The 27120-nt window shown below is 44.3% G+C and overlaps 1 protein-coding gene and 1 long non-coding RNA gene across 7 annotated transcripts in view; one reads left to right on the forward strand and one right to left on the reverse strand.

Annotated features, from left to right (window-relative positions):
- Nucleotides 1-27120, reverse strand: part of LOC309326103 — a 267454-nt gene that overhangs the window by 233282 nt on the left and 7052 nt on the right. The window lies entirely within an intron of this gene.
- ALS2CL (ALS2 C-terminal like) overlaps nucleotides 1-27120 on the forward strand; it is a 90061-nt gene that overhangs the window by 57471 nt on the left and 5470 nt on the right. For all 6 annotated transcript variants that reach the window (XM_081834231.1, XM_081834232.1, XM_081834234.1 and 3 more), the window contains exons 10-23: nucleotides 4239-4435; nucleotides 4661-4726; nucleotides 6017-6115; nucleotides 7260-7421; nucleotides 9661-9772; nucleotides 11965-12042; nucleotides 14211-14335; nucleotides 17022-17195; nucleotides 18337-18427; nucleotides 19677-19834; nucleotides 21715-21777; nucleotides 23303-23476; nucleotides 24750-24792; nucleotides 25890-25951. In XM_081834231.1, the coding sequence (XP_081690357.1) occupies nucleotides 4239-4435; nucleotides 4661-4726; nucleotides 6017-6115; nucleotides 7260-7421; nucleotides 9661-9772; nucleotides 11965-12042; nucleotides 14211-14335; nucleotides 17022-17195; nucleotides 18337-18427; nucleotides 19677-19834; nucleotides 21715-21777; nucleotides 23303-23476; nucleotides 24750-24792; nucleotides 25890-25951 (1604 nt within the window). The remainder of the gene's footprint in view (nucleotides 1-4238; nucleotides 4436-4660; nucleotides 4727-6016; nucleotides 6116-7259; nucleotides 7422-9660; nucleotides 9773-11964; nucleotides 12043-14210; nucleotides 14336-17021; nucleotides 17196-18336; nucleotides 18428-19676; nucleotides 19835-21714; nucleotides 21778-23302; nucleotides 23477-24749; nucleotides 24793-25889; nucleotides 25952-27120) is intronic.

Consider the following 27120-nt stretch of genomic DNA (forward strand, 5'->3'; position numbering starts at 1 on the left):
AAACCAAGGTATTGGAAAAAAATTTGACAGATACAGAGTCAGAACGGTTTCAGAGAGAGACAGAATTAAAAGTGGTTAAAAAAGTAAAGTACCTAGGGGTTAACATAACAGCAAAAAATCTGAGTCTATTTAAGGATAACTATGAAAAATGTTGGTCAGAAATTAAGAGAGACTTAGACAGTTGGACAAAGCTGAAACTTTCTTTGTTAGGCCGAATTGCTGCTATCAAGATGAATGTATTGCCAAAAATGCTGTTTTTGTTCCAAACACTGCAGATTGTGGACAAGACGGAGTGCTTCGGAAGTGGCAGAGAGATATTTCTAAGTTTGTCTGGCAGGGCAAAAAGCCCAGAATTAAGTTTAAGATATTAACTGATGCGAAAGAAAGAGGGGGCTTTGCCCTGCCAGACCTAAAGTTGTATTATGAGGCCGCAGCTTTCTGCTGGCTAAAAGATTGGCTACTTCTCGAAGACACTGACGTATTGGACCTGGAAGGTTTTAATAACGCTTTTGGTTGGCATGCATACTTATGGTATGACAAGGTTAAGATCAATAAGTCCTTTAAGAACCATATTGTCAGAAAAGCAGAGTTTAATGTCTGGACAAAATATAAAGACTTATTGGAAAACAAAACTCCAAGGTGGCTTTCACCTCTGGAAGCTAAGGCCCGAAAAAGACCCAATATGGAGGCCAAATGGCCAAAATATTGGGAAATACTAGAAAAAGATGGAGACAATTGGAAATTGCAGAGTTTGGAGAAATTAAAGGATAAAGTGCGAGACTGGTTACACTACGCTCAGATTAAAGAAGTCTTTAAAAATGACAAAAAGTTAGGGTTCCAGGTGGAGAAATCGAAATTGGAAACAGAACTGTTAGAACCTAAGACTAAGGTACTTTCAAGAATGTATAACTTGCTGTTAAAATGGAACACACAAGACGAAACGGTTAAATCGGCTATGATAAAGTGGGCACAGGACATTGGGTATAATATCATGTTTGAAGACTGGGAAAGGTTGTGGACCACTGGGTTGAACTTCACTGCTTGTAATGCTTTGAAGGAAAATGTAATGATAATGATATATAGATGGTACATGACCCCAGTTAAACTTGCCAAAATATACCATCTGTCTGATAATAAATGTTGGAAATGTAAAGAAAATGAAGGAACATTCTTTCACCTCTGGTGGACGTGCCCTAGAGTGAAGGCTTTCTGGGAAATGATATATAATGAGTTGAAAAAGGTATTTAAGTATACCTTCCTTAAGAAACCAGAGGCCTTTCTTCTGGGTATTGTCGGCCAGAGGGTGATAAAGAAGGACAGAACTTTTTTCTTGTATGCAACAACGGCAGCAAGGATACTCATCGCTAAATATTGGAAAACCCAAGATCTACCCACACTGGAAGAATGGCAGATGCAACTGATAGACTATATGGAACTGGCTGAGATGACCGGCAGAATCCGAGACCTGGGAGAGGAGAGGGTTGAAGAAGACTGGAAGAAATTCAAGATTTATCTACAAAAATATTGTAATTTGGTTGAATGTTAATAAGGATGCTAGATCACAAACAATTGAGCACCATTAAAATAGTTGGAATTAGGATGATAAGTGAGACTGAGGAAAATATAAACTTTCTGGAGAATTATTAAATTATATTTAAATGAGCGGGACATAAGAATGCAAACAAGTTGATAAATTGCTGGCAAAAATTTAGAATGATGTAAGTGGGAGCGGGAGACGTGAGGGAGTCCAAAGAAGTTATGAAATTATGTTATGAAACATGTTATATTGTTTACTATTTTTGCATTTGTAGTTAAAAATCTCAATAAATATTTATATATATAAAAAAGTTGGATCTTGTTAAGTTGTGGGCGAACATATCAGACGACGCAGCAATTCTTCCAAAGCAGCTCTTTATTTGTAAGCTGGAACAGAACTGAACTGAGGAGCTCAGTCAGCCTGCTTATATAGAGCTCCACTACAATCCAACAGTAACCATTTTCTGTAACTAGCCAATCACTGAACGTCACTTTCGATCCTTCATTTGCATAACTATCTATAGTATCCCCCTGCTGGCCCAGGGTGAGAACTTCAGTACATAACAAATCTGTCTAGGATGCAAGGGAGAAATTTGGCTCTAAAGGACCTAATTACATGAACTGAAGGGACATGGGTGTCGCTGTGATCTAAACCACAGAGCCTAGGACTTGCCGATCAGAAGGTCGGCAGTTCGAATCCCCGCGATGGGGTGAGCTCCCGTTGCTCGGTCCCTGCTCCTGCCCACCCAGCAGTTCGAAAACATGTCAAAGTGCAAGTAGATAAATAGGTACCGCTCTGGTGGGAAGGTAAACGGCATTTCCGTGTGCTGCTCTGGTTTGCCAGAAGCGGCTTAGTCCTGCTGGCCACATGACCCGGAAGCTGTATGCCGGCTCCCTCGGCCAATAAAACGAGATGAGCGCCGCAACCCCAGAGTCGGCCACGACTGGACCTAATGGTCAGAGGTCCCTTTACCTTTTTACATGAACTGAAGCACAGTCGTCCTTTGAGATTCACACTTCTCCAAATTTGGCAATGCAGTTCTCCTGCCAAGGAATGTGTACACAAATGCATGGGATGCGGGTGGCACTGTGGTCTAAACCACTGAACCTCTTGGGCTTGCTGATCAGAAGGTTGGTGGTTTGAATCCCCACGACGGGGTGAGCTCCTGTTGCTTGGTCCCTGCTCCTGCCAACCTAGCAGTTTGAAAGCACACCAGCGCAAGTAGATAAATAGGTACCGCTGCGGCAGAAAGGTAAACAGCGTTTCCATACGCTCTGGTTTCCATCACGGTGTCCCGTTGCGCCAGAAGCAGTTTAGTCCTGCTGGCCACGTGACCCGGAAAGCTGTCTGCAGAAAAACACCGGCTCCCTGGGCCTGAAAGCAAGATGAGCACCGCAACCCCGTAGTTGCCTTTGACTGGACTTAACCATGCAGAGGTCCTTTACCTTTACAGTGGTACCTCTGGATGCGAATGGGATCTGTTCTGGAGCCCTGTTCGCATCCTGAATAGAAGAAGAAGAAGAAGAGGAAGAAGAAGAGGAAGAGGAAGAGGAAGAGGAAGAAGAAGAAGAAGAAGAAGAAGAAGAAGAAGAAGAAGAGTAGGAGTAGTAGTAGTTTGGATTTGATATCCTGCTTTATCACTACCCGAAGGAGTCTCAAAGCAGCTAACATTCTCCTTTCCCTTCCTCCCCCACAACAAACACTCTGTGAGGTGAGTGGGGCTGAGAGACTTCAGAGAAGTGTGACTGGCCCAAGGTCACCCAGCAGCTGCATGTGGAGGAGCGGGGAAGCGAACCCGGTTCCCCAGATTACGAGTCTACCGCTCTTAACCACTACACCACACTGCACGTGTGTGGGTCGTGATTCGCCGCTTCTGCGCGTGACGTCATTTTGAGCGCTTGCGCATGCGCGAGCGGCGGAACCCGGAAGTAACCCGTTCCGTTACTTCCAGGTCGCAACCTGAAAAGAATTAAACTGAAGGTACTTTAGCCTGAGGTATGATTGTGCAGTGGTACCTTGGGTTACAGACGCTTCAGGTTACAGACACCACTAACCCAGAAATAGTAGCTCGGGTTAAAAACTTTGCTTCAGGATGGGAACAGAAATCACGTGGCAGCAGCGGGAGGCCCCATTAGCTAAAGTGGTGTTTCAGGTTAAGAACAGTTTCAGGTTAAGAACGGACCTCCGGAACGAATTAAGTACTTAACCCGAGGTACCACTGTATAAATGAGATCAAGGGGTCTGCATTGGCAATTTGGCAAACTGCAGGGTGAGTTTTGACAGGCAAACAGGCATGGAGCTGCAGAGAGCTGAATGCAAGGCTGGAAAAATGAGAAGGTGAAGCGGGCACTTTTGTGCCTCCCAGCGATGGGTTGATGCAAACTTTGCAGCTGAAGCCCCCTCCTCCATCACTGCTTGCTTGCTTAATCCTTCTCGGTAGTGGCGCCCGCCCTGTGGAACGCCCTCCCATCAAATGTCAAAGCGATAAACAACTACCTGACATTCAGAAGACATCTGAAGGCAGCCCTGTTCAGGGAAGTTTTTAATATGTGACATTTTAGTGTATTTTTCATCTTTGTTGGAAGCCGCCCAGAGTGGCGGGGGAAACCCAGCCAGATGGGCGGGGTACAAATAATAAATTATTATTATTATATTATAATCCCCTCGTCCCCCCTGCTCTCCTCCTCTTTCCCTCCCGCAGGCCGTGTGGCAGTGGAAGGTGAACCAAGCCGTGCGCCAGGCGTTGAGCGGCAAGCGAGACTTCCCTCTGTGGGGCGAGGCTGGCCGAGGGAGAGACCCACCGGTCTGCCGCTTCTCCAGCTTCACTTTCCGGGAGGAAGGAAGGCTCAAGGGTGCGACCTACGAGGGAGAGTGGCGGCTGAGTAAACCCCATGGCAAGTAAGTCCATAGCCCCCGTTTGTGTTCTCTCTCCCTCCCTCCAATCCCCACTTCCACTTTTAACTTGTAAAAAAAAGGGAGGAGAGAGACAAGCCAGCTAAATGGGCGGAATTGGGCCTGCAGGCCGATAGTTGCTGACCCTGCTCCAATACACAGAGATTGCTTCCCTGGACTGAGTCAAACCTTGGCTTTCCTCTTGCCATAATGGGTTTATCTTCTTTACAGGGGGACTCTGACATGGCCAGATGGTCAGAATTATGTCGGGGACTTCCAGGAAGGCATGGAACATGGGTAAGGATGCTCCCGGGCTCACCTGTCAGGTGTGCAGGGGAAAGAGCTTTGGTCCACCCTGAATTGCACATTTCGACGGTGTGCAAATGGTACTGCTCTATTCTGCCTTGGTCGCACCCCACCCAGAGTCCTGAGTCCAGTTCTGGGCGCCAAAATTTAAGAAGGCGGTTGACAAGCTAGAAGGTGTGCAGAGGAGGGAGATGAAGATTATTGAGGGTCTGGAAACTAAGCAGAACAGTTGAGGGTGTCTGGTTTGCTTGTCCTGGAAAGGAGAGACTGCGAGGAGATAGGACTGACATCTTCAAATATCGAAAGGGCTGTCACATAGAGGATAGAGCAAGCTTGTTTTCTCTGGAAGGTAGGACTCGAAAAAATGGCCTCAAGTCAAGTTAAATGAAAGGAGATTCCAACCAGGGTGGATTTGATTTAAATCAAATTGATTTAAATCACTAGTCAGTAAGACTTGATTTAAATCATTATTTTTTACATAAAGGTTCAACCTTGCTGGCATCTTCTTAATATTTACACCCAGATGAAGGTTTCGTTTTCGGAGTAATAAATTTTCGGAGTAGTTTTTACAGGTGTGTCAAAAATTACTGATTTGGTTATACTATCAGAAATACATAGATAATTATGAAATTAGTGTTTATATTTGGACAACTTTTCGGCTGCACTTTATTGGAAGGAGAAAAACAATCATTTCCTTAATAAAAATTTAAACATTTTATTTAACTAAAACAATAATGTTATAGCATATGTATCCATGTTTGTTAACCGATGTGGTTAAAGAATTTAAAAACAAAAACAAAACTTAGACTGAGTTGTAGCACACATGAAAAACTTAAAATAAATCCTTATTTCCTGAAGAATAGCCTTTGGAATATAATTTAACTTAAATAGAAAACTATCTTTATAGAAAGATTTTTCCTCCAAAAGCATTTTGTTTTAAAAATCCGATTTAAATCAAAAATATCCAATTTATATTTTTAAAATCCATTTTTTGTTTTGTTTTTTTAAATCATTGATTTTTATCCACCCGGATTCCAACTAAACATCAGGAAGAACTTTTCTGAGGGTGAGAGCTGTTCAGCGGTGGAACGGTCTCCTTTGAAAGATGGTGGACTCTCCTTCCTTCGAGGTTTTAAAATAGAGGTTGGATGGAAATATCTCAAGGGTTGGTTCTTGAGCTGTCATTCCTGCATTGTAGGGGGGTTAGACTAGATGAGCCTTGGGGGTCCCTTCCGGCCCCACAGTTCTGTGGTTCTATGATCATCTTGTTCCTGGCTGTAGGTTTGGCATCTGCCTCATCCCTCGCGCCTCCGAGGACCGCTATGACTGCTACAAGTGTCACTGGCGAGAAGGCAAGATGAGCGGTTATGGGATTTGCGAGTGAGTAAGCTTTGCAAAGATTATGGGGTTCACAGGTGGCGCTGTGGGTTAAACCACAGAGCCTAGGACTTGCTGATTAGAAGGTTGGCGGTTCGAATCCCCGCAACAGGGTGAGCTCCCGTTGCTCAGTCCCTGCTCCTGCCCACCTAGCAGTTCGAAAGCACACCAGTGCAAGTAGTTAAATAGGTACCACTCTGGTGGGAAGGTAAATGGCGTTTCCGCGCGATGCTCTGGTTTGCGGCTTAGTCATGTTGGCCACATGACCCGGAAGCTGTACGCCGGCTCCCTCGGCCAATCAAGCGAGATGAGCGCCACAACCCCAGAGTCAGCCACTACTGGACCTATTGGTCAGGAGTCCCTTTACCTTTAAGCTATTGAAGGTAATGGGGCCCTTTATACATCCAGCTGTCCTTTGTCAACAACAAATTGTTGCTGTTTTTTGTGTTGGATATATGCTATATGGTAATTTATGAACCTAACAGGTATCTAAAGCCGATTGCACATAACAAGATATGTATTTTATCAAAGTAATTGTTGAACTTCAAAAAAAAACCCCCAAAACTAAGATCATGGCCACTGGTCCCATCACCTCCTGGCAAATAGAAGGGGAAGAAATGGAGGCAGTGAGAAATTTTACTTTCTTGGGCTCCATGATCACTGCAGATGGTGACAGCAGCCACAAAATTAAAAGACGCCTGTTTCTTGGGAGGAAAGCAATGACAAACCTAGACAGCATCTTTACCTTTTTTAAGCCTTGCAAAAGAGGTTGTTTCCACCTCCTCCATGCTCACACCTGCAAGTGGATTGGCTGTTTCCAATTTTACAATTCCATGATTTTATTCTGCATAATCATCACAATCCTTAAGCATCTTATAGAAACTATACATGCAAATTCCCAGTGGAATCAAACGCTAACGACGAGTTGACCCCCTCCCAATTTTTCAAAATAAAACCAGCAGTTTCAAAAATGCACACTATGAATTGAAATTTACGTATTAAAATGCACGTCCCATTTAAATGTCTGGTTAGGCTTGCTTAAGCTTTTAGCTGGCACCAGAAGCAGTTACAACTCTAGAATCAATTGACAGGGAGTTCCAAAGTTGCAAAATATCATCCAAAATAGATGTTGCGTGCATTTTCCCAGGTATGGCGACGAGATGGTCTACAAAGGGTATTTCAAGGACAACGTACGCCAGGGGTTTGGCATCTTGGAGAATGCTTCAGATGCTGAGCAGCCGTTCAAGTACTCCGGGCACTGGGAAAATGACAAGAAACATGGCTATGGCGTCTGGGACGACAAAGAGAGGTAAGTCACCCATAAATTTGGAGCGTGTTTCTTTAAGCCACCTGATATACAGTGGTACCTTGGTTTTAGAACAGCTTAGTTTGTGAACAACTTTGAAATAGAACGATGCAAACCCGGAAGTAGGTGTTCTGGTTTGTGAACTTTGCCTTGGAACAGGCATAGGCAAGCTCCGGCCCTCCAGATGTTTGGGACTACAATTCCCATCATCCCTAGCTAACAGGACCAGTAGTCATGGATTATGGGAATTGTAGTCCCAAACATCTGCCTTGGAAGCTGAACATGTTCTGCTTTCTGTTGAGTGTGTTCCATTTTTAAATTGAGTCCCCCCATTGCTAATCAGAGCATAATAGCTGTCAACGTTTCTCTTTTTTAAGGGAAATTCCCTTATTCCAAATAGGATTCCTTGCAAGAAAAGGGAAAAGTTGACAGCTGTGAATCAGAGGCTTCTTGTTGAGGCTGTCAGCTGCTGAGTCCTGAGCACCCATGCAATGCAGAGGTGATATTTGGAGCTTTAGTTTTTGCATTTTATTTTATTTTTGCGTTTTAGTTTGTTCGGCTTTTTCATTTTTTTGACTGTGACTTGTTCTACGTTATATGGGACTGACGTGTCACTGTGTCTTCGTTTTTGTGACTGTGGCTTGTGACTTCATTTTCGTGACTTGTTTTTGTGACTGTGTGGAACCCAGTTCAGCTACTGATTGACTGATTGATTGTGTGACTGCAGAAATGGATAAAAGCCCCCCAACCAAACAATGACTATCATCAGTGCACGTAAGATTTTTTTTAAAAAAAAACATTATCATCTACAATACTGTCTTATTTATTTTATAGTACAGTACATTGATTATTAGGGATGTGGGTGACGCTGTGGTCTAAACCACAGAGCCCTAGGGCTTGCCACTCGGAAGGTCAGCGGTTCGAATCCCCACGACAGGGTGAGCTCCCATTGCTTGGTCCCAGCTCCTGCTAACCTAGCAGTTCGAAAGCATGTCAAAGTGCAAATAGATAAATAGGTACCGCTCCGGCGGGAAGGTAAATGGCGCTTCCGTGTGCTGCTCTGGTTCGCTAGAAGCGGCTTAGTCATACTGGCCACATGACCCGGAAGCTGTACGCCGGCTCCCTCGGCCAATAAAGCGAGATAAGTGCCGCAACCCCAGAGTCGGTCACGACTGGACCTAATGGTCAGGGGTCCCTTTCCCTTTACCTTGATTGTTGCATTTCACTTTCATCGTTTTGAGTATTACGTTGAGGTCTGTCTGTTTTTGCTATTTATTTTGTGTTTTTGTGGCTCTGTTGTTTTTTGTTTTTGTGACTGTGTGGAACCCAGTTCAGCTACTGGTGGATTGATTGTGTGACTGCAGTACATTGTTTATTGCTTTCATTTTATGGATCAGTTGTCTCGTTGTTGTTGTTTAGTTGTTTAGTCGTGTCCGACTCTTCGTGACCCCCTGGACCAGAGCACGCCAGGCACTGCTGTCTTCCACTGCCTCCCACAGTCAAACTCATGCTGGTAGCTTCGAGAACACTGTCCAACCATCTCGTCCTCTGCCATCCCCTTCGTGGTCCCGTTAGATAGTAAAATTCATGTTAAGTTGCTGTTTTAGGGGTTGTTTTCAAAAGTCTGGAACGGATTAATCCGTTTTGCATTACTTTCTTTTTTTTTTTTAATGATTTTTATTAATTTTACAACACAAACAAAAAACAAACAAACATAACACGACTTCCCCATGCCTCCCCTTCACTGCATCCTTGTTTTAAGATTTTTTAGCAATCCTTCATCCAATTTTTATATTTAATTCTCTTTAAAATTTTCTTAAGCTTAAATTTTTACAGCTGTAATTCTTTATATCAAATCCCTTGACATCTTAACATTCCGAAATTTTACAACAATTTTTAAGATAAATTTTAAATTTTTCCCAGTCCTCTTCCACTGTCTCTCTCCTCTGGTCACGAATTCTGCCGGTCATCTCTGCCAGTCCCATAAATTCAGTCACCTTGGTCTGCCATTCTTCCAGAATAGGTAGTTCTTCGTTTTGCATTACTTTCTATGGGAAAGCACGCCTTGGTTTTGGAACGCTTTGGTTTTGGAACGGATTAAGTTTGAGAACCAAGGTACCACTGTAATGAGGTTTGCAGAAAGAGAATATGCTCGGAATGATTTATTCAGCTTTCATCCTGATATTCTGGCAGGGGCATATGCCGACTCTACATTTCTGTGATTCCTCTCGTTCTATTTCAGAGGAGAGAGGTACATTGGGATGTGGCAGGAAGACCAGAGACATGGACCAGGGCTTGTGCTCATGCAATCGGGCGTCTGCTATCAGAGAACTTTCCACATGGATAAAATGGTGGTAAGGATCACCAGGAAATAAAATGTTTGAACTCTCATGCAGGCTTCTCAGGTAGCCTTCATCAAGTGCTTTCTTTAAAAATAAATAATGATTTTCAATTTTATACATGTCGATAATTTTACAGTCATTTTGATATTTCAAAACTTGACTTCCTTCCCCCTCTCTCTGCGGTTCCTTCAATTTATTTTTCATAGTTTCTGCATATCCAAATTAGCTTAATTTGCTCATATATTCACCCACTTTAAATATATACTCTTTTATAAAACTGCAGGTTATTACAAGAATCCTGCCAATGTTCTTATCCGTTTACGGTTTATTTGTAAATATTCAACAAACCATTTCCATTCTTTTATAAAAAAGTTTGTTATCTTGATTTCTTATTTTTCTGGTAAGTTTTGCCATTTCTGCATATTCCATAAGTTTTTGTATCCCTTCTTCCTTTGCTGTGACTTCTGCTTCCTTCCATTTTGGGGCGAGTAGCATTGTTGCCGCTGTGGCTGCACAAATGAATAAATTTCTATACAGTTTGGGTAGTTCTTTTCCTATAATTCCCAAAAGGAAAGCTTCTGGTTTTTTGTTTTGTTTTTTACAAATGTTATTTTAAACACATTTTCCAATTCATTATACAGTGGTACCTCGGGTTAAGTACTTAATTCGTTCCGGAGGTTCATTCTTAACCTGAAACTGTTCTTAACCTGCAGCATCACTTTAGCTAATGGGGCCTCCCACTACCGCGGCGGAGCACGATTTCTATTCTCATCCTGAAGCAAAGTTCTTAACCTGAGGTACTATTTCTGGCTTAGCGGAGTCTGTAACCTGAAGCATCTGTAACCCAAGGTACCACTGTATATCATTTCCCAGCGAGCTTTAACCTTACTACAAGACCACCACGTATGATAAAAAGAACCTTCTTTCTGTTTACATTTCCTATACTTACAGTGGTACCTTGGGTTACAGATGCTTCAGGTTACAGACGCTTCAGGTTACAGACTCCACTAACCCAGAAATAGTACCTCAGGTTAAGAACTTTGCTTCAGGATGAGAACAGAAATTGCGTGGCGGCAGCAGGAGGTCCCATTAGCTAAAGTGGTACCTCAGGTTAAGAACAGTTTCAGGTTAAGAACGGACCTCCAGAACAAATTAAGTTCTTAACCCAAGGTACCACTGTATTTGATTTGGATTTTTGCCAATTTACTCAAGTGCTGTGCCAAAGCAAGTCTTACGAACATCCCTGCAAGGCGGTCCAGTATCATTGCAAGGATGAAGGCTGAGAGACAAGGACCTAGGAGAAATTTGAACCAGCAGAACCTCACTCTTCTTCCTACTTTTTATTTTTAAAAGGGAAGAAAGGTTTCTAGTCCATATGAGTGCAAATAGACGCTTGCAGAGGCGGAGGAGTGTCTGGACTCAAGAGTTCCATCAGAATAACTTCTGCAAAATAAAAAGTCATTTGAGTTCGTCAAGTTTGCACAATGTTGTATGGGTTTCATAATTCCGCCTTCCTTTTTTGAGTATGCACAGTTAGGAGCATAGCTGTCAACTTACAGATTTGAAAATAAGGGACCAGCAGCCTTGAAAATAAGGGACCAGGAGCCAAAATAAGGGACCTGCAGCCTCACCTGTTCCAGGCACTCCAGTCTTCCTGTCCTCCCTCCTGCAGTCTGGTCAAACTCATGCTGGGTAGCTTCGAGAACACTGTCCAACCAACTTTATAACCAGAGGTTCAACTGAATAGAATCTGAATCACATGCACCACAAGGCCTATGCAGCCTCAAATTAAGATGGCTCCCCGGCCTGGCTTTGCACTGCAAAGTTTGCAGCAGCACGTGCAACAAAATGGCGTCCAGCATTCAAAAACCTCCTCAGCTTGCATTAACTAGCCACACACAAGGCATGCAAGCTCCACCCCCCAGTCGCTCTTAGACTTCTTATTGGGTGAGCAACACAGCCAAGCAACACAGTTGGAGCCTCCCTCCTCCCTGGCCAGCAGGGAGGGAGGGAGAGGAGCTGCTTCCTTTGAAATTTAAGGGACATCATTTAAGGGACATTTAAGGGACATCCATCAATAAGGGACAGCAGCGGGACATGGCGCTGGAATAAGGGACTGTCCCTTCAAATAAGGGACACTTGACAGCTATGGTTAGGAGGCATATTTTGCTAATTTACCTCCCCTTCTCTCCTACGATCTGCAGGGACCTGGGACGCTCCTCCTGGAAGACGACTCAATTTTTGTGGGCAACTTCACCAGAGACTTGACTTTTGTCGGCAAAGTGAGTTGTGGGCTTGGCTTTTCGATTGCTCTGGGTTTAAAAGCTGCAAACTGAGCTTGACTGACCACATTTGAGCGGGGAAACAGTGTGCTGATTGGAATATATTCCTAAAGCCATGCTTTTAAGATGCTGGCAGGGCTGGATTTAGGTTTGATGCGGCCCTCAGCTACTGAAGGTCATGGGGCCCTTTCGATGTCCAGCTGTCCTTTGTCAACAACAAATTGTCGCTGTTTTTTTGTGTTGAATATATGCTATATGATAATTTGTGGACCTCATCGGTATCTAGAGCCATTTTATTTGTTTTTTTATCTTATATTTTGGAAATGTACATCCGGGTTTTTTTTTCTTTAATTTTTTTGGGGGGCCCCAAGAGAGTAGGGCCCTAAGCTATAGCTTGTTTAGCTTATATGTAAATCCAACACTGCTCTCTGGTCATCATGAGAACCTCGTAACATGAAGAACTTCGTGTTTGCTTCTTTTTCCTTTTCCCTCCTCGACCTTTTCCCCTTTGCTGCTGTGTCACTTCCTTGCGGTATGTAAGCTTCACAGGAAGAACTGTGTTGCTCTTGGACATGGGTAGGCAAACTAAGGCCCGAGGGCCGGATCCGGCCCAACCGCCTTCTCAATCCGGCCCACACATGGTCAGCGTGTTTTTGCATGAGTAGAATGTGTCCTTTTATTTAAAATGCATCTCTGGGCTATTTGTGGGGCATAGGAATTCGTTCATTTCCCCCCCCCAAAAAAAAAATATAGTCCGGCCCCCCACAAGGTCTGAGGGACAGTGGACCGGCCCCTTGCTGAAAAAAAATTGCTCACCCCTGTTAGAATTCCTGCTCCATGATTGCAGTCATGGGATTTTTGTCTATCACATGACAATGTATGTTTTGACTCCACAGAGTGGGAAGTGATGGAGACAGGATGTTTGTGTTACTGTGTTCCTTGAAGTGGGACTATTGTCCTTCGTTCTTTTTCTCTTTGCTGTCTGATGCTAGAGAGAGAGGGAGCCATGTTGCAGTGCTCCATGTGTGTTTATATGTATTTTTCGCTCTATAAGACACACCAGACCACAAGACGCACCTAGTTTTTGGAGGAGGAAAACAACAACAAAAATATTCTGAATCTCAGAAGTCAGAACAGCAAGAGGGATTGCTGCTTTCACTGCACAACGATCCCTCTTGCTGTTCTGGCTTCTGTGATAGCTGCGCAGCCTGCATTTGCTCCATAAGATGCACACACATTTCCCCTTACTTTTTAGGAGGGGAAAAGTGAGTCTTATAGAGCAAATAATATGGTAAATAAAGTAGATTAGCCAAAATGCTGAGTTGCTGAGGTCTGTTACGCAACTGCGAAGACTCTGCGGATCCCTAAGTGTGCCGGTGTCTGTTGGCATCGGTCGCTGTGATGTTCAGGCTGAAGAAAGCTTTTGAAGCTCCTGAACGATCAACCAGGAGGGAGAGAACATGTCAGTTGGGCATGTGTCTCTGCCAGGGTCCTACTCGAGTGCAGGACGAGGTCTTGACAAGCCCTGCTCTTGGACTTACTCTGCCTGGAGAACAGTGGGGGCATTAATGAATATTTGGAGTTGCGTGTAAAGGTAAAGGTAAAGGGACCCCTGACCATTAGGTCCAGTCGTGGCTGACTCTGACTCTTGCTTTACGGGACGAGGGAGCCGGCATTCAGCTTCTGGGTCATGTGGCCAGCATGACTAAGCCACTTCTGGTGAACCAGAGCAGCACATAGAAACGTTGTTCACCTTCCCGCCGGAGCGGTACCTATTTATCTACTTGCACTTGGACGGGCTTTCAAACTGCTAGGTTGGCAGGAGCAGGGTCCGAGCAATGGGAGCTCACCCCGTCGCGGGGATTTGAACCGCCGACCTTCTGATCGGCAAGTCCTAGGCTCTGTGGTTAAACCACAGTGCCACCTGCGTCCCGGAGTTGTGTGTACCATGGCCCAATAGGGATGATTTAGATAAGGCTTTCCCATTCCCCCTGCAAAGCAGGAATCTCAATTTGCCAGGGGAAATGCCATCCGTCGATTAACCCACCTGCTCCTTGTCAATAATTCCAGGCTCCCTGAAATTCTGCTGCCGCTATACAATCCAGGGTATGAATGGTTTCGAATGAATGAATGAAAAATTAACTCTGTCTTTTGGGGATGGTTTTCAGGGCAAGCTGACCTTCCCAAACGGATTCACCCTGGAGGGCACGTTCAGCAGCAAATCAACCCACGGGCTGCAAACTCAAGGAATCCTGGACACGTCCGGCGAACAGGATGACACCGCAGAGAAACTGTAAGTGGGAGTCGATAGTGTGGTTTACGTCTGAAATAACGTTCTTTCATATGTGGTCGACTTGTAAAAGGGTAAAGGAGTATTGGGAAATAATAATAACAATAATAATAATAATAATACAGTATTACCTCAGGTTACATATGCTTCAGGTTACAGACTCCGCTAATCCAGAAATAGTGCTTCAGGTTAAGAACTTTGCTTCAGGATGAGAACAGAAATTGTGCTCCGGTGGCGCGGCAGCAGCAGGAGGCCCCATTAGCTAAAGTGGTGCTTCAGGTTAAGAACAGTTTCAGGTTAAGTACGGACCTCCGGAACGAATTAAGTACTTAACCTGAGGTACCACTGTAAATAATTTTATTTATACCCCGCCCTCCCCAGCCAAGACTGGGCTCAGGGCGGCTGACACCAGATATAAAACAATTGATTGAAATACAACTTTTAAAACAAAGATTAAAATACAGCATTAAAATGCAGCCTCATTTCAGCAGAAACTCAAAAACTTTTTGGGGCATGAAAACGTCAAGTCTTCACCAAGGCTAACTATCCAGACTGGTCCTATGTGGGCCAGAAAATAATTTATAATGAAGTGAAAATAATGTTTAAAAGCACCTTTCCCCCAAAAGCCAGAGTCCTTTGGGGGGGGGGGCTGGATAATTCAGATGGAAATTCCCTGGTGTCAAAAAGGATTCTTTATGTATGCCACTATGGCGGCCCGGGGCCAAAAATGGAAAACGAGCGAGGTCCCAACCAAAGAAGAATGGCAATTTAAGCTGACGGAATATGCGCAGCTTGCGGGCATAACATATAGAATAAAAGGACAAGAAGAACATGTTTGGAGAAGATTGGACAATGTTTATGGACTACATGGGGGGATTTGTGTATACTTGAAAATGTTGGCAGCTTAGGATAAATTCAACAGTGTAAATAAGTTTTGACGGAAGTAATAATGGAATATTGAATGGTTTCGTTTATGGAAAATCTGCAGGGATTTATGATATGGAAAATGAACCACGGAAAGGGAAGAAGGGGAGTCATTGATATTTTAAGGTTGTATAAATGAATACTCTAAATGGTAAAACAGAAAATGTCATAAAAATTATATTTTGATTATTTTGCTAGAGCAGCCGCAGACTTTGAATCGCAGACAGAAAATTTAATAAAAATTATATAGACAGATCGATTAATTTAAAAAGAACCTGGTTAACCTCTTAAGTACCAGTGCTTTGGCCTAAAGTGGGGGCAACTTTCTGCCTCCGTTTCATAGGCTTGTCGAGTCAGGAGGGAACCTGTTACTGTTGTTAGCCGCTCTGAGCCCGGCTTCGGCTGGGGAAGGCGGGATATAAATAAATTATTATTATTATTATTATTATTATTATTATTATTATTATTATCCAGTCCAACCCCCTTCCACACAGGAATTGCAGCAGAACTTGGGCCAGCCGTTCCCTCTTAGCCTAACCTCCCTCACAAGGTTGTTTTTGTGGGGGTGAAAACGGAGGCGAGTGGGAACCCCGGTTATTACGATTATTTCGTTATTGTTTTACCACGACGCAAACACGTTTAGAGTCTGTGCTTTTGCTGCCCCCTTGAGCTCTTCGGAGGAAAGGCGAGGAATAAATATAATTAAAAGAAGACAACAAATGTGGGAATGGAGAAGCGTTGCCTGGGATGAAGGATCGTTTGTGGCGATTTGATCTTAATTTATTTCTTGCATTTACACCACACCTTTCTCCTCCCCAATGAGGAGCTTAAAATGGCACACACGGCCCTTTCTCTCCTCATTCAGTCCCCACAACAACAGCAACCCTGAGAGGGAGACAGAGAGAAGGCAGTGACTGACCCAAGGTGGAGACTCGAACCCAGGTCTCCCAGGTCCCTAATCCAGCCTTTCTCAAGCTTTGATGCCGTTGGACTGCAACTCCTATCACACACACCCCAGCCAGCTTGGCCGGTGGTCAGGGATGATGGGTCTTGTAGCTCAAGAACATCTGAGAGAGGCTGCTCTAACCACTGCACCACGCTTCCTCTCTTGGCTCATCCACACAGGGATGCTGCCTCCGTTACTCTGCAGCTGTCAATGGATGGGAATGTAGGCGTTTGTGTGAATTTGAATGCATAGCAGGGGGTTGGACTAGATTTTTAAAAAATAAATAAATTATTTTTTACCAACCACCAAGACACAGTGAAACCCCCCTCCCGGCAGCTGATAAATTGGGTATACAATATTCAATAATATACATATTCAATATTATTCAATAATAACATATTTAAATCAACCACATGTACAATTCTATATATCTTTACTTTCCTCCTTCCACAAGGTTTATTTAACTTTTAACATTTTAATTGCCCCAAATTGTTCAAATAACTCAATATCTTCTCAAACCAATCCTCCTCTTTCTCACTGACCTTAAACCCTTTCATTTTATGTATCTTCCCAGTTAGGTATTCTAAGATTATAATATTATTCAGTTTTTCCCTCCATTGGTTCACCCCTAGCTCTTCTGCATTTTCCCAATTACTCGCTATAACCTGTCTGGCTGCAATTACCATCAGTTTTACCCATTTGCAGTCCTCTTTTGTTTTTAACCTGGTAACGGGGGTTGGACTAGATGACCCTGGGTGTCCCTTCCGACTCTGTGATTCTTGGAGACCTTGTCTGAGAAACCTTTCTCTCCTTGTTCAGCCAGCTGGGTCAAGAAGTATTCCCGGTTGAGAAAAGATGGGAAGGCCTCTATAGACCCTTCCTGGAGTTCATCCGCTCAGGCGGTCAAGGGGAAACGGAGGAAGCTTTCATGGGCTTCCATGTTCAGACGAGCAAAGAGCTGAGGAAGTCCCAGGAGTATCTCTTCTGCCACAGGTGAGGAGAAGGGGTTGGAGCGAAACCTGAACTCAGGTCACATTTGAAAAGGGAGCCGAGACCATATAACCCCGGTCCAGATCTACATTGGCTCCCAGTTCGTTTCCGAGCACAATTCAAAGTGTTGGTGCTGACCTTTCAAGCCCTAAATGGCCTCAGCCCAGAATAATAATAAATATAAGAATAAGAATAAGAATAATTTATTTATTTATACCCCACCCATCTGGCTGGGTCTCCCCAGCCACTCTGGGCGGCTTCCAACAAAGTATTAAAATACAGTAGTCTGTTAAACACAGGGACGCGGGTGGCGCTGTGGGTTAAACCACAGAGACTAGGACTTGCCAATCGGAAGGTCAGCGGTTCGAATCCCCGCGATGGGGTGAGCTCCCGTTGCTCGGTCCCTGCTCCTGCCAACCTAGCAGTTCAAAAGCACAGAGTGCAAGTAAATAAATAGGTACCACTCCAGCGGGAAGGTAAACGGTGTTTTCGTTTACAAACACTACAAATTTACTCATTCAATTTAAATTACCAAACAATAATAATGACACACACCCCTTTTTCTGTGGTTGCTTATGTTATAACTTTTATCACTGCATATCCAATTTAAATCCATTTGTTGTTTATCCTGTATACTCAATTTAAATTGTTTCCCGGCCCGTTTTTAATTCAATCCTGCCAGTGTTTTAAGCTGTTTGCAATGGTTCTTCAAACAGGCCTTAAATCTTCCCTATTCTGAATTTTTTAAAAATCTCTCTTCTTGATTTCTTATTCTTCCGGTAACTTTTGCCATTTCTGCATACTCTGGGCTACTCGATTCTGAAGTCACAAATGCCGATTTACTGCTGATTGTTAACAGCAGCAAAGCAGTGCATTGCACAAAAATGAGAAAATAAAAAACCCTTCCCGATAATCGATTGGTTAAGGATAAACTAGCAAGCTAACTTAATGATAAAACTTCTGCTGAGGAGGGAAGTCCAGGAGATTGCTTGGAATCTTGTTTTTTAGGTTGGATATGTGGCTGTAAAATATTAATCTGAGAAACCAAATAAATAATAAGAATAAAAAATGGGAGGCAAATCATATTAGGAGATGTTTTGAGTGGTGATGGTCTACCGCGCTCTGTTAATCTTTGTCCTCTCAGAGGGACTGAAGAGGCTCCCAGGAAAGTTGACTACCTTGAAGAACTCATTGAACACCAGGAGAAGGATGCCCTGCAAGATTACCTGCACCAGGTAACTTATCCCATGCTGTTTGCATAATAGCTCGGTTGGTTAGAGTGTGATCCTGATAACGCCAAGTAAGGCCATCTTTAGCATATGCGCCGCTGGGGTGCAAAGATCCACCCAACGCCCCCAAATTTAGTTTAGCCCCCAAATTAACTTTTATTATGCCTTAGGTCATTATTGGGGACACGGGTGGCGCTGTGGTCTAAACCGATTGGAAGGTCAGCGGTTCAAATCCCCGCGACAGGGTGAGCTCCCCTTGTTTGGTCCCAGCTTCTGCCAACCTGCAAACCTAGCCTTGAATCTATTTTTTTAAAATTGTTTGTACAATTTTATATTCAACATAATCATCACCAACACAAGAAGATATATATAGATCTTAATATCCCCCCACCCACCACCACCCTTGACTTCTCTCAAATTCCTCTTCTGGTTCTTTAAATATTTGCTTCTTCTGCTTATTTTATTCTACCTTAATTCTGAAACCTTTTAACTAAATCTTCTTATATTCTTATCATTTTTATACCAATTCTTTCCAAATTACCTCTTACACTTTATTTCCCCAGTTATCGCTCCTTAACTTTCACACTTGTTTTCTTAATTGTGTTTGCTCAAACTCTGCTAGTAAGTCCACTTCTTTACAATATTTTTCTATGTACAACATAAACGGTTCCCAATCTGTGTTAAAGTCTCTGTTTTCCTTATCTGTAAGTTTACCAATAAGCTTCTCCATTTTGGTATATTCCATAAGTTTTGCTTGCCACTCTTCTTTCGTGTCTTTTCATTTTTCCATTTTTGGGCTAGCAAGATCCTAGCCGCTGTTGTAGCATGCATGAAAAACTTCTTCCAATCTTTTGGCAAGTCCTGTCCTGTAATACCTAACAAAAAGGCTTCTGGTTTTTTTAAAAAACAAACGTCTTAAACATGTTTTTCATTTCATTGTACAGTCATACCTCTTGTTACGTTTGGTTCAGGTTACGTTTTTGCAGGTTGCGTCCCGCGGCGACCCGGAAGTACCAGAAAGGGTTACTTCTGGGTTTCGCCGCTCGCGCATGCGCAGATGCTCAAAATGATGTCATGTGCATGCGCAGAAGCAGCGAATCGAGACCCGCAGATGCAGGTTGCATTCTGCTCATGTTGCGAACGGGGCTCCGGAACGGATCCCGTTCGCAACCAGAGGTACCACTGTAAATCAATTCCCAATAGCTGAATCTTGCCTTGAATCTGAAGAGGCTCTGTTTTCCCGTCGCTTTCACAGGCTCTGCAATCTTCTCTGCACCCGCTGGGGAAATTTCTGAAGGGTCTGACGTTGGCGTTCCAGGCCAGCTACTCTGGGATCGGAGCAAACAAGCATCTTCTCAGCATGGCGCAAGAGGAGGTCAAGCATTACGCAAAGAAGATTTGGGAATTCTACCAGTACGTATTTGCACGCTGCGGCGCCCCTCTGGGATCGTCGTTTTTGCTCCGAGAAACTCAAAGAGGATCCACCTTGCAGGTGACCTCTTACGTAGCTTACCTTGCAGCAAATTTTGCCAGGTGATTCTTTTCAAGGATGTGCTAGTGAAATCCAAACCCCCAGGGCTTCTGTATATGTGGAGAGAGTCTCTTCCTTTATCTCAGTGAAGACCTTACTTGGAAAATAAATACAACCCAGGTGGTTAAGAAAGCCCAACAGAGACTCCATCTCCTCAGAGTATTGCAGAACGATGTCAAACAACATTTGATGATCTCCTTCTACCGGTCCACAATAGAAAGTGTCCTTTCCTACTGCATCACGGTGTGGGACGCTGGTTTGACATCAACTGATAGGAAGTGCCTACAGAGGGTGGTGAATACAGCACAAGATATTATGGGCTGTCCCGTGAGTCCACTGGAGGAAATAGCGGAAGAACGTTGCCTCGGGAGAGTGAGGAAAATTCTCAGGGATGATTCACACCCTGGCCGGCACTTTCTTGATCTCCTGCCCTCGGGCAGAAGATATAGAAGCAGGATTAGTCGCACCAACAGGGTAAAGAACAGCTTCTATCCCTGGGCTGTTAGGCTGCTGAAGGAAAAGATAACAACAGGGCAACTGACTTTGGGTTTGGTGGGTGTGCGTCAGTAAACGAGGGGAATTAAGACTAAGAGAGCTGAGTGGGGGGGTGCTCATCTAATCTCACTGTATACAAGTTGTACAAGTGACAACAAAGTATTTCAATTCCAATATGCAGATAAGTAATAATGGGGCCCTGGAACATGGTTGCCATTTAGAGAGAGTGATAATGGTTTCTGTCACAGCCAATGCAGGAGTTTAGTGAAGATAGAAACAGGGTTCAGAAAGTATTGGAATCTTGGGGTTTTGCAGAAGCACAAGAAATCTTTAATAGAATAATTCACAGGAAGCAAATCCAATGAGCATCCTCAGTAGGCAATGGGTGCTGAGTTGGGTGGCAGAGGGAGAGAGTCTGAAATGGGGCACCCTTGGGAGAGCCTGGCTGGTGAATAATAATAATAATAATAATAATTTATTATTTATACCCCGCCCATCTGGCTGAGTTTCCCCAGCCACTCGGGGGGGCTCCCAATCAAGTGTTAAAAACAGTACAGCGTTAAATATTAAAAACTTCCCTGAACTTCCCTGAATACTGGTGAACTGCAATTCCCAGTATTCTTGGGTGCAAACCAGACCAGTTTTTCGCGATGATCAGGGGTAGCTAATGGTGGGAATGTTGAAGATAGTAGAAGAGGATATATTGATTAAATATTATCCTTCCTCGCTCATACTAGTGAGCTAGTAGCAAAGAACATTCCCTTGTACATAGCAAGAAGCTAGTTGAAAGATTTGTTAGAACCATTTGAGTTAAGTGATCCTGTCTGGCTTGTGAGCACCCGCTGATCTTAAGTGGCCCTAATTTCCTTTTGGGACGCGAGTGGCGCTGTGGGTTAAACCACAGAGCCTAGGGCTTGCCAATCAGAAGGCTGGCGGTTCAAGTAGATAAATAGGTACCGCTCCGGTGAGCTCCCGTTGCTCGGTCCCAGCTCCTGCCAACCTAGCAGTTCGAAAGCACGCCAGTGCAAGTAGATAAATAGGTACCACTCCGGTGGGAAGGTAAACGGCGTTTCCGTGCGCTGCTCTGGTTCACCAGAAGCGGCTTAGTCATGCTGGCCACATGACCCGGAAGCTGTACGCTGGCTCCCTCGGCCAGTAAAGCGAGATGAGCGCCGCAACCCCAGAGTCAGCCACGACTGGACCTAATGGTCAGGGGTCCCTTTACCTTTACCTTAATTTCCTTTTATTTGCTGTTTTTGCTATTCAGGGGCTTGCTGTGTCTTGCGTTGGAGGTCAAAGGTCAACCGTCTGCCGGAGGCATGGAGGAGAGGTAGTGGCATGGAATGGTTTTCTTGCTTCTTGAATGCAGGAAGCTGCACTGAGTCAGATCCTTGGTTCAGCTACTTCAGTATTGTCAACACTAGCTGGCAGCAGCTTGCCAGGTTTTTCAGACGGGGGACGTCTCCAGCCCTACTTCAAGATGCCATTGAGGATGGCCTACCATTAACCCACAAGCCTTATAATATGGGCATAGCTCCTGCCACCCCCCAATAAATTATCAGCATTGTGGGTTACATCCTAGTCCTATTTTAAAGTGCATTGCAATCTATTTATTTATTTGCAATTATATTCTACTTTGGGGACGTGGGTGGCGCTGTGGGTTAACCCACAGAGCCTAGGGCTTGCTAATCAGAAGGTTGGCGGTTCGAATCCCTGTGACGGGGTGAGCTCCCATTGCTCGGTCCCTGCTCTTGCCAACCTAGCAGTTCAAAAGCACGTCAAAGTGCAAGTAGATAAATAGGTACCACTCCAGCGGGAAGGTAAACGGCGTTTCCATGTGCTGCTCTGGTTCGCCAGAAGCGGCTTAGTCATGCTGGCCAGAGTCGTTTGCGACTGGAATTAACTGTCAGGGGTCCTTTACCTTTTTAGATTCTACTTTATTTTCCTTCTAGAGCTCCATCAAAGCCCACGGTGTGCTTAGCAACAGGGGATTCTGATCAAAAACAGGTCCCTGCCCCTATGATCCTACAGGAAAAGACCCTCTCCCACTAACCTACCCTCAACGGTTGGCTCCATTCTGACCCAGCTACTTGATTAGAATGCAATAATCCAATTTGAGATTTCGTTTTCAATCAAGTGGTGTCTAAATTTTACAAAATAGACACTCTGCATTTTTTTTTAAAAAAAATCCTTTTCACGCTGCTCTGTTTCCCAAGGCCGATTTGCGAAAAGCAAGCGCCGAGCACAAGGTTCTTTGCAATAATAATAATAATAATAATAATAATAATAATAATAATAATAAATAATTTACTTATACCCCACCCATCTGGCTGGGTTTCCCCAGCCACTCTGGCCGGCTTTCAAAAGAGTGTTAAAATACAGTAGTTTGTTAAACATTAAAAGCTTCCCTAATGAGGGCTGCCTTCAGATGTCTTCTAAAAGTCTGGTAGTTGTTCTGCTCTTTGACATCTGCTGGGAGGGCATTCCTTCCACAGGGTGGGTGCCTGGTTCCCTCTGTAACTTGACTTCTCGGAGGCCCTCTGCCTGGTTCCCTGTAACTTGACTTCTCGGAGGGAGGGAACCGCCAGAAGGCCCTCGGAGCTGGACCTCAGTGTCCGGGATGAACGATGGGGGTGGAGATGCTCCTTCAGATATACTGGACCGAGGCCATTTAGGGCTTTCAAGATCAGCACCAACACTTTGAATTGTGCTCAGAAATGTACTGGGAGCCAGAGTAGGTCTTTCAAGACCAGTGTTATGTGGTCTCAGCAGCCGCTCCCAGTCACTAGTCTAGCTGCCGCATTCTGGATTGCAGCCCTTTGTACAAACTTCCCTTTCCGCTTCCTCTGCCTCAGTGACTTCAATGGACCGGCCCTCGTGCTGCCCCTCATCCTGCCGTGTTTCTACCCAGAACTCTCGATGCTCTACATGCTTTACCACCAGAAAGAGGATGACCTGTATTGCCAAGGGATTGTGGATCTGAGCCTGTTTCCTGATGTTAAGCTGCTTGAATTCCTGGAAGTCCAAAAGTGAGTCGTTGTGGATGCTGTAGAAATTCTCTCCCTCCCTTTCTATCTCCTGCATGCAAAGCAGATGTTCTACCATTGAGCTAAAGCGCTTTCGCGTCATATCTTTGCTCAGTCAGTCTAGCTCAGTATTGTCCACAAACTGAAAAGATTATTACATTGGTAACTTAGGTTAAGTACTTAATTCGTTCCGGAGGTCCGTTCTGAAAACTGTTCTTAACCTGAAGCACTTTAGCTAATGGGGCCTCCAGCTGCCGCTGGAGCACGATTTCTTTTCTCATCCTGAAGCAAAGTTCTTAACCTGAAGCACTATTTCTGGGTTAGCGGAGTCTGTAACCTGAGGCGTATGTAACCTGAAGCGCATGTAACCTGAGGTACCACATTATTATTATTATTATTATTATTATTACAGCTATTTTTCTCCCTTTCTGATAACACTACAGTGGTACCTTGGTTCTCAAACTTAATCCGTTCCGGAAGTCTGTTCCAAAACCAAAGCGTTCCAAAACCAAGGTGTGCTTTCCCATAGAAAGTAATGCAAAAGGGATTAATCCGTTCCAGACTTTTAAAAGCAAACCCTAAAACAGCAATTTAACATGAATTCTACTATCTAACGAGACCACGTATCCATAAAATGAAATTAATAAACAATGTGCTGCAGTCACACAGTCAATCCATCAGTAGCTGAACTGGGTTCCAGTAGCTGAACCAGAACACATACTTCTGGGTTTGCAGTGTTTGGGTTCCATGTTGTTTGAGTAACAAGGCGTTTGAGAACCAAGGTATCACTGTATTGTTATTCAATTGGAGCGCTCGCAGGCCAGTGTTTCCCAATTGTTGGTATTTAAATTTGCCTTGAGACAGTCTTTAAATCTCTTTTGTTGACCACCAGCATTACGCTTCCCATTTTTAAGTTGGGAATAGAGTAGTTGCTTTGGAAGACGATAATCAGTTATCTGCACAACATGACCAGTCCAACGAAGTTGTTGTTGAATAATGCGCATCTGCAGCTGGAAGCAGCATTGCTTTTTTGAGTCCCAGTTGTTGGAAACTGCGAGAGAGGAGTTCTTATGCTCAGGGTTACCCATAAGGCATCTAGCTGGCCACTGTGAAAACAGGATTCTGGACTAGATGGGCTATTGGCTCATACCCAAAGGCTTGTGTTTTGTTCTTATCCTGTTTCCCACAATGCCTTTGGGAAGCCCACAAGCAAGCCTTGCTGCTCCAGACACAAATCCCTCTTCCGCCCTTTGACCCCAACCTCTTCTCGTTTCAGATATTTGTGGCCCCTCAAAGATCTGACGCTCACAAGTAACCAGGTAAGTCCACCCTCGGTTCCCTTCTGGTTCGCGTACGCAGTAAGGTGGGATTGGACCGCTGCAGGTGACAGCGAGAGGATGCCTTGAAAAAACGTAGAAACAGATCCCTCATGTAAAACTCATTTGAGTAGCACAGGCGTGGCTCAATGGAGAAGGAGCTGCCTTGAAGGGAGAAGGAACTAGGGTCAATTCTGTGGTCACACACACACACACACACACACACACAGTGGTACCTTGGTTCTCAAACTTAATCCATTCCGGAAGTCTGTTCCGAAACCAAAGTGTTCCAAAACCAAGGCGAACTTTCCCATAGAATGTAATGCAAAATGGATTAATCCATTCCAGACTTTTAAAAACAACCCCTAAAACAGCAAACCCAGCCAGATGGATGGGGTATAAATAATAAATTTATTATTTATTATTTATAAATAAGGGGGGCGCATACCCCTAAACATTTTGTGAATCTATGTTTGGATTCATGGAGGGGCAGTTTTTCAATATGAGTAGGAAAATTAGAGTACCCCTAAACATTTTTTTAGAAACAAGCTCTGGTTGCTGCTGTTGTTATTGACAAATTCAGCGATATTTGGAATTTAATTCTGTGGTTTCTTGAGCTGCAGCCAGTTAATATAGATAACTTAGAGGGTCTGGTGGTACAAAGGAACTTTCCAATTTCCTAGTAATGCACATCTTTTGCACGCAGAACAGGCACAGGCAACCTCCGCCCTCCAGATGTTTGAGACTACAACTCCCATCATCCCTGGCCACTGGTCCTGTTAGCTAGGGATAATGGGAGTTGTAGTCCGAAAACATCTGGAGGGCCGAGTTTGCCTATGCCTGACGTAGAAGGTCCCAAGCTCAGTCCTCAATGGCATCTCTGGGTGGGGCAGGGAGACATTCTGTCCGAAGCAATACTGAGCTAGATGGACTAATGTTCTGGACTCAGCATAACGAAGCTTCCTTACTTCCAAGCGTGGGAAGGGACCACAGCTGTAGAGCAGAAAAAACATCTGCTTTTCAAGCACAAGGCCTCAAGTGCAAGTGGATAATAAATAAATAGGAACAACAATAATTCTATATATGTGTGTATATTTTAGAGACGATCACTGGTCAAAGACCGCTGCTTTCTTTCTGCTACTGAATGTCTACAGAAGCTGATGTAAGTTGCCACCCATTAATTTTTTTAATCTGTAGGAGGACGTTGGCACTCCTGTCTTCCATTGCCTCCCGCAGTTTGGTCAAACTCATGCTGGTAGCTTTGAGAACACTGTCCAACCATCTCGTCCTCTGTCGTCCCCTTCTCCTTGTGTCCTCCATCTTCCCCAACATCAGGGTCTTTTCCAGGGAGTCTTCCCTTCTCATGAGGTGGCCAAAGTCTTGGAGCCCCAGCTTCAGGATCTGTCCTTCCAGTGAGCACTCAGGGCTGATTTCCTTCAGAATGGATCAGTTTGATCTTCTTGCAGTCCATGGGACTCTCAAGAGTCTCCTCCAGCACCAGAATTCAAAAGCATCCATTCTTTGGCGATCAGCCTTCTTTATGGTCCAGCTCTCACTTCCATACATCACTACTGGGAAAACCAGAGCTTCAACTATAAGGACCTTTGTTGGCAAGGTGATGTCTCTGCTTTTTAAGATGCTGTCTAGGTTTGTCATTGCTTTTCTCCCAAGAAGCAGGCGTCTTTTAATTTCATGACTGCAATAATAATAATGGTAACTCTGGACTTTTGGTCAGCTTTAACCAATTTTATTTTTATTTTTCCTCCTTCCATGGTGTTGGAGGCAGCTTGCATGGTTCTGCACCTCCTTATTCTCACAACAACCCTGTGAGGTGGGTTCGGTTGAGAAATAGTAACTTCCTATGAGCCTAGTTGGGCCATGAACTTTGGTCTGACTCTCTTAACTCAGCCACCCCCAACCCTATTTCCCTCCAGCCAGGCCAGCATGACTGTGGGTTGACAGAGGTTCCCCATTCCTCCATAGGGACTAGCAACTTGCCCATTCACCAAAAGGAAAGCAGAGATTCCCAAGGCACTGGATCATAGGCCCTACCCAAATTGAGGAGGACTAAGCCCACACTCGCCTCCCGAAGGATTTTCATATGTGTCAGGTCTGCCTCTAGATCCCAGCTCACAGAGGACCAACGCCCGGTGGATATAATATACAAAAGTCTTTATTGAAGTTTAGTTTCCATTTCAAAGCTCTGGGCGCGCAGACCCACGTCTCGACGCTAGACCGGCTAAGTCCCCTCTGACTCACTGCTCCTCCCACACCAGTTTAAGATCCTAGCCCGGCTCCACCTCCTACGCTGTTCTTTCCTTCGCTGGGTCC

The sequence above is a fragment of the Podarcis erhardii genome (genome assembly GCF_964252035.2).
Source record: "Podarcis erhardii genome assembly, chromosome: 12".
Classification (NCBI taxonomy): domain Eukaryota; kingdom Metazoa; phylum Chordata; class Lepidosauria; order Squamata; family Lacertidae; genus Podarcis; species Podarcis erhardii.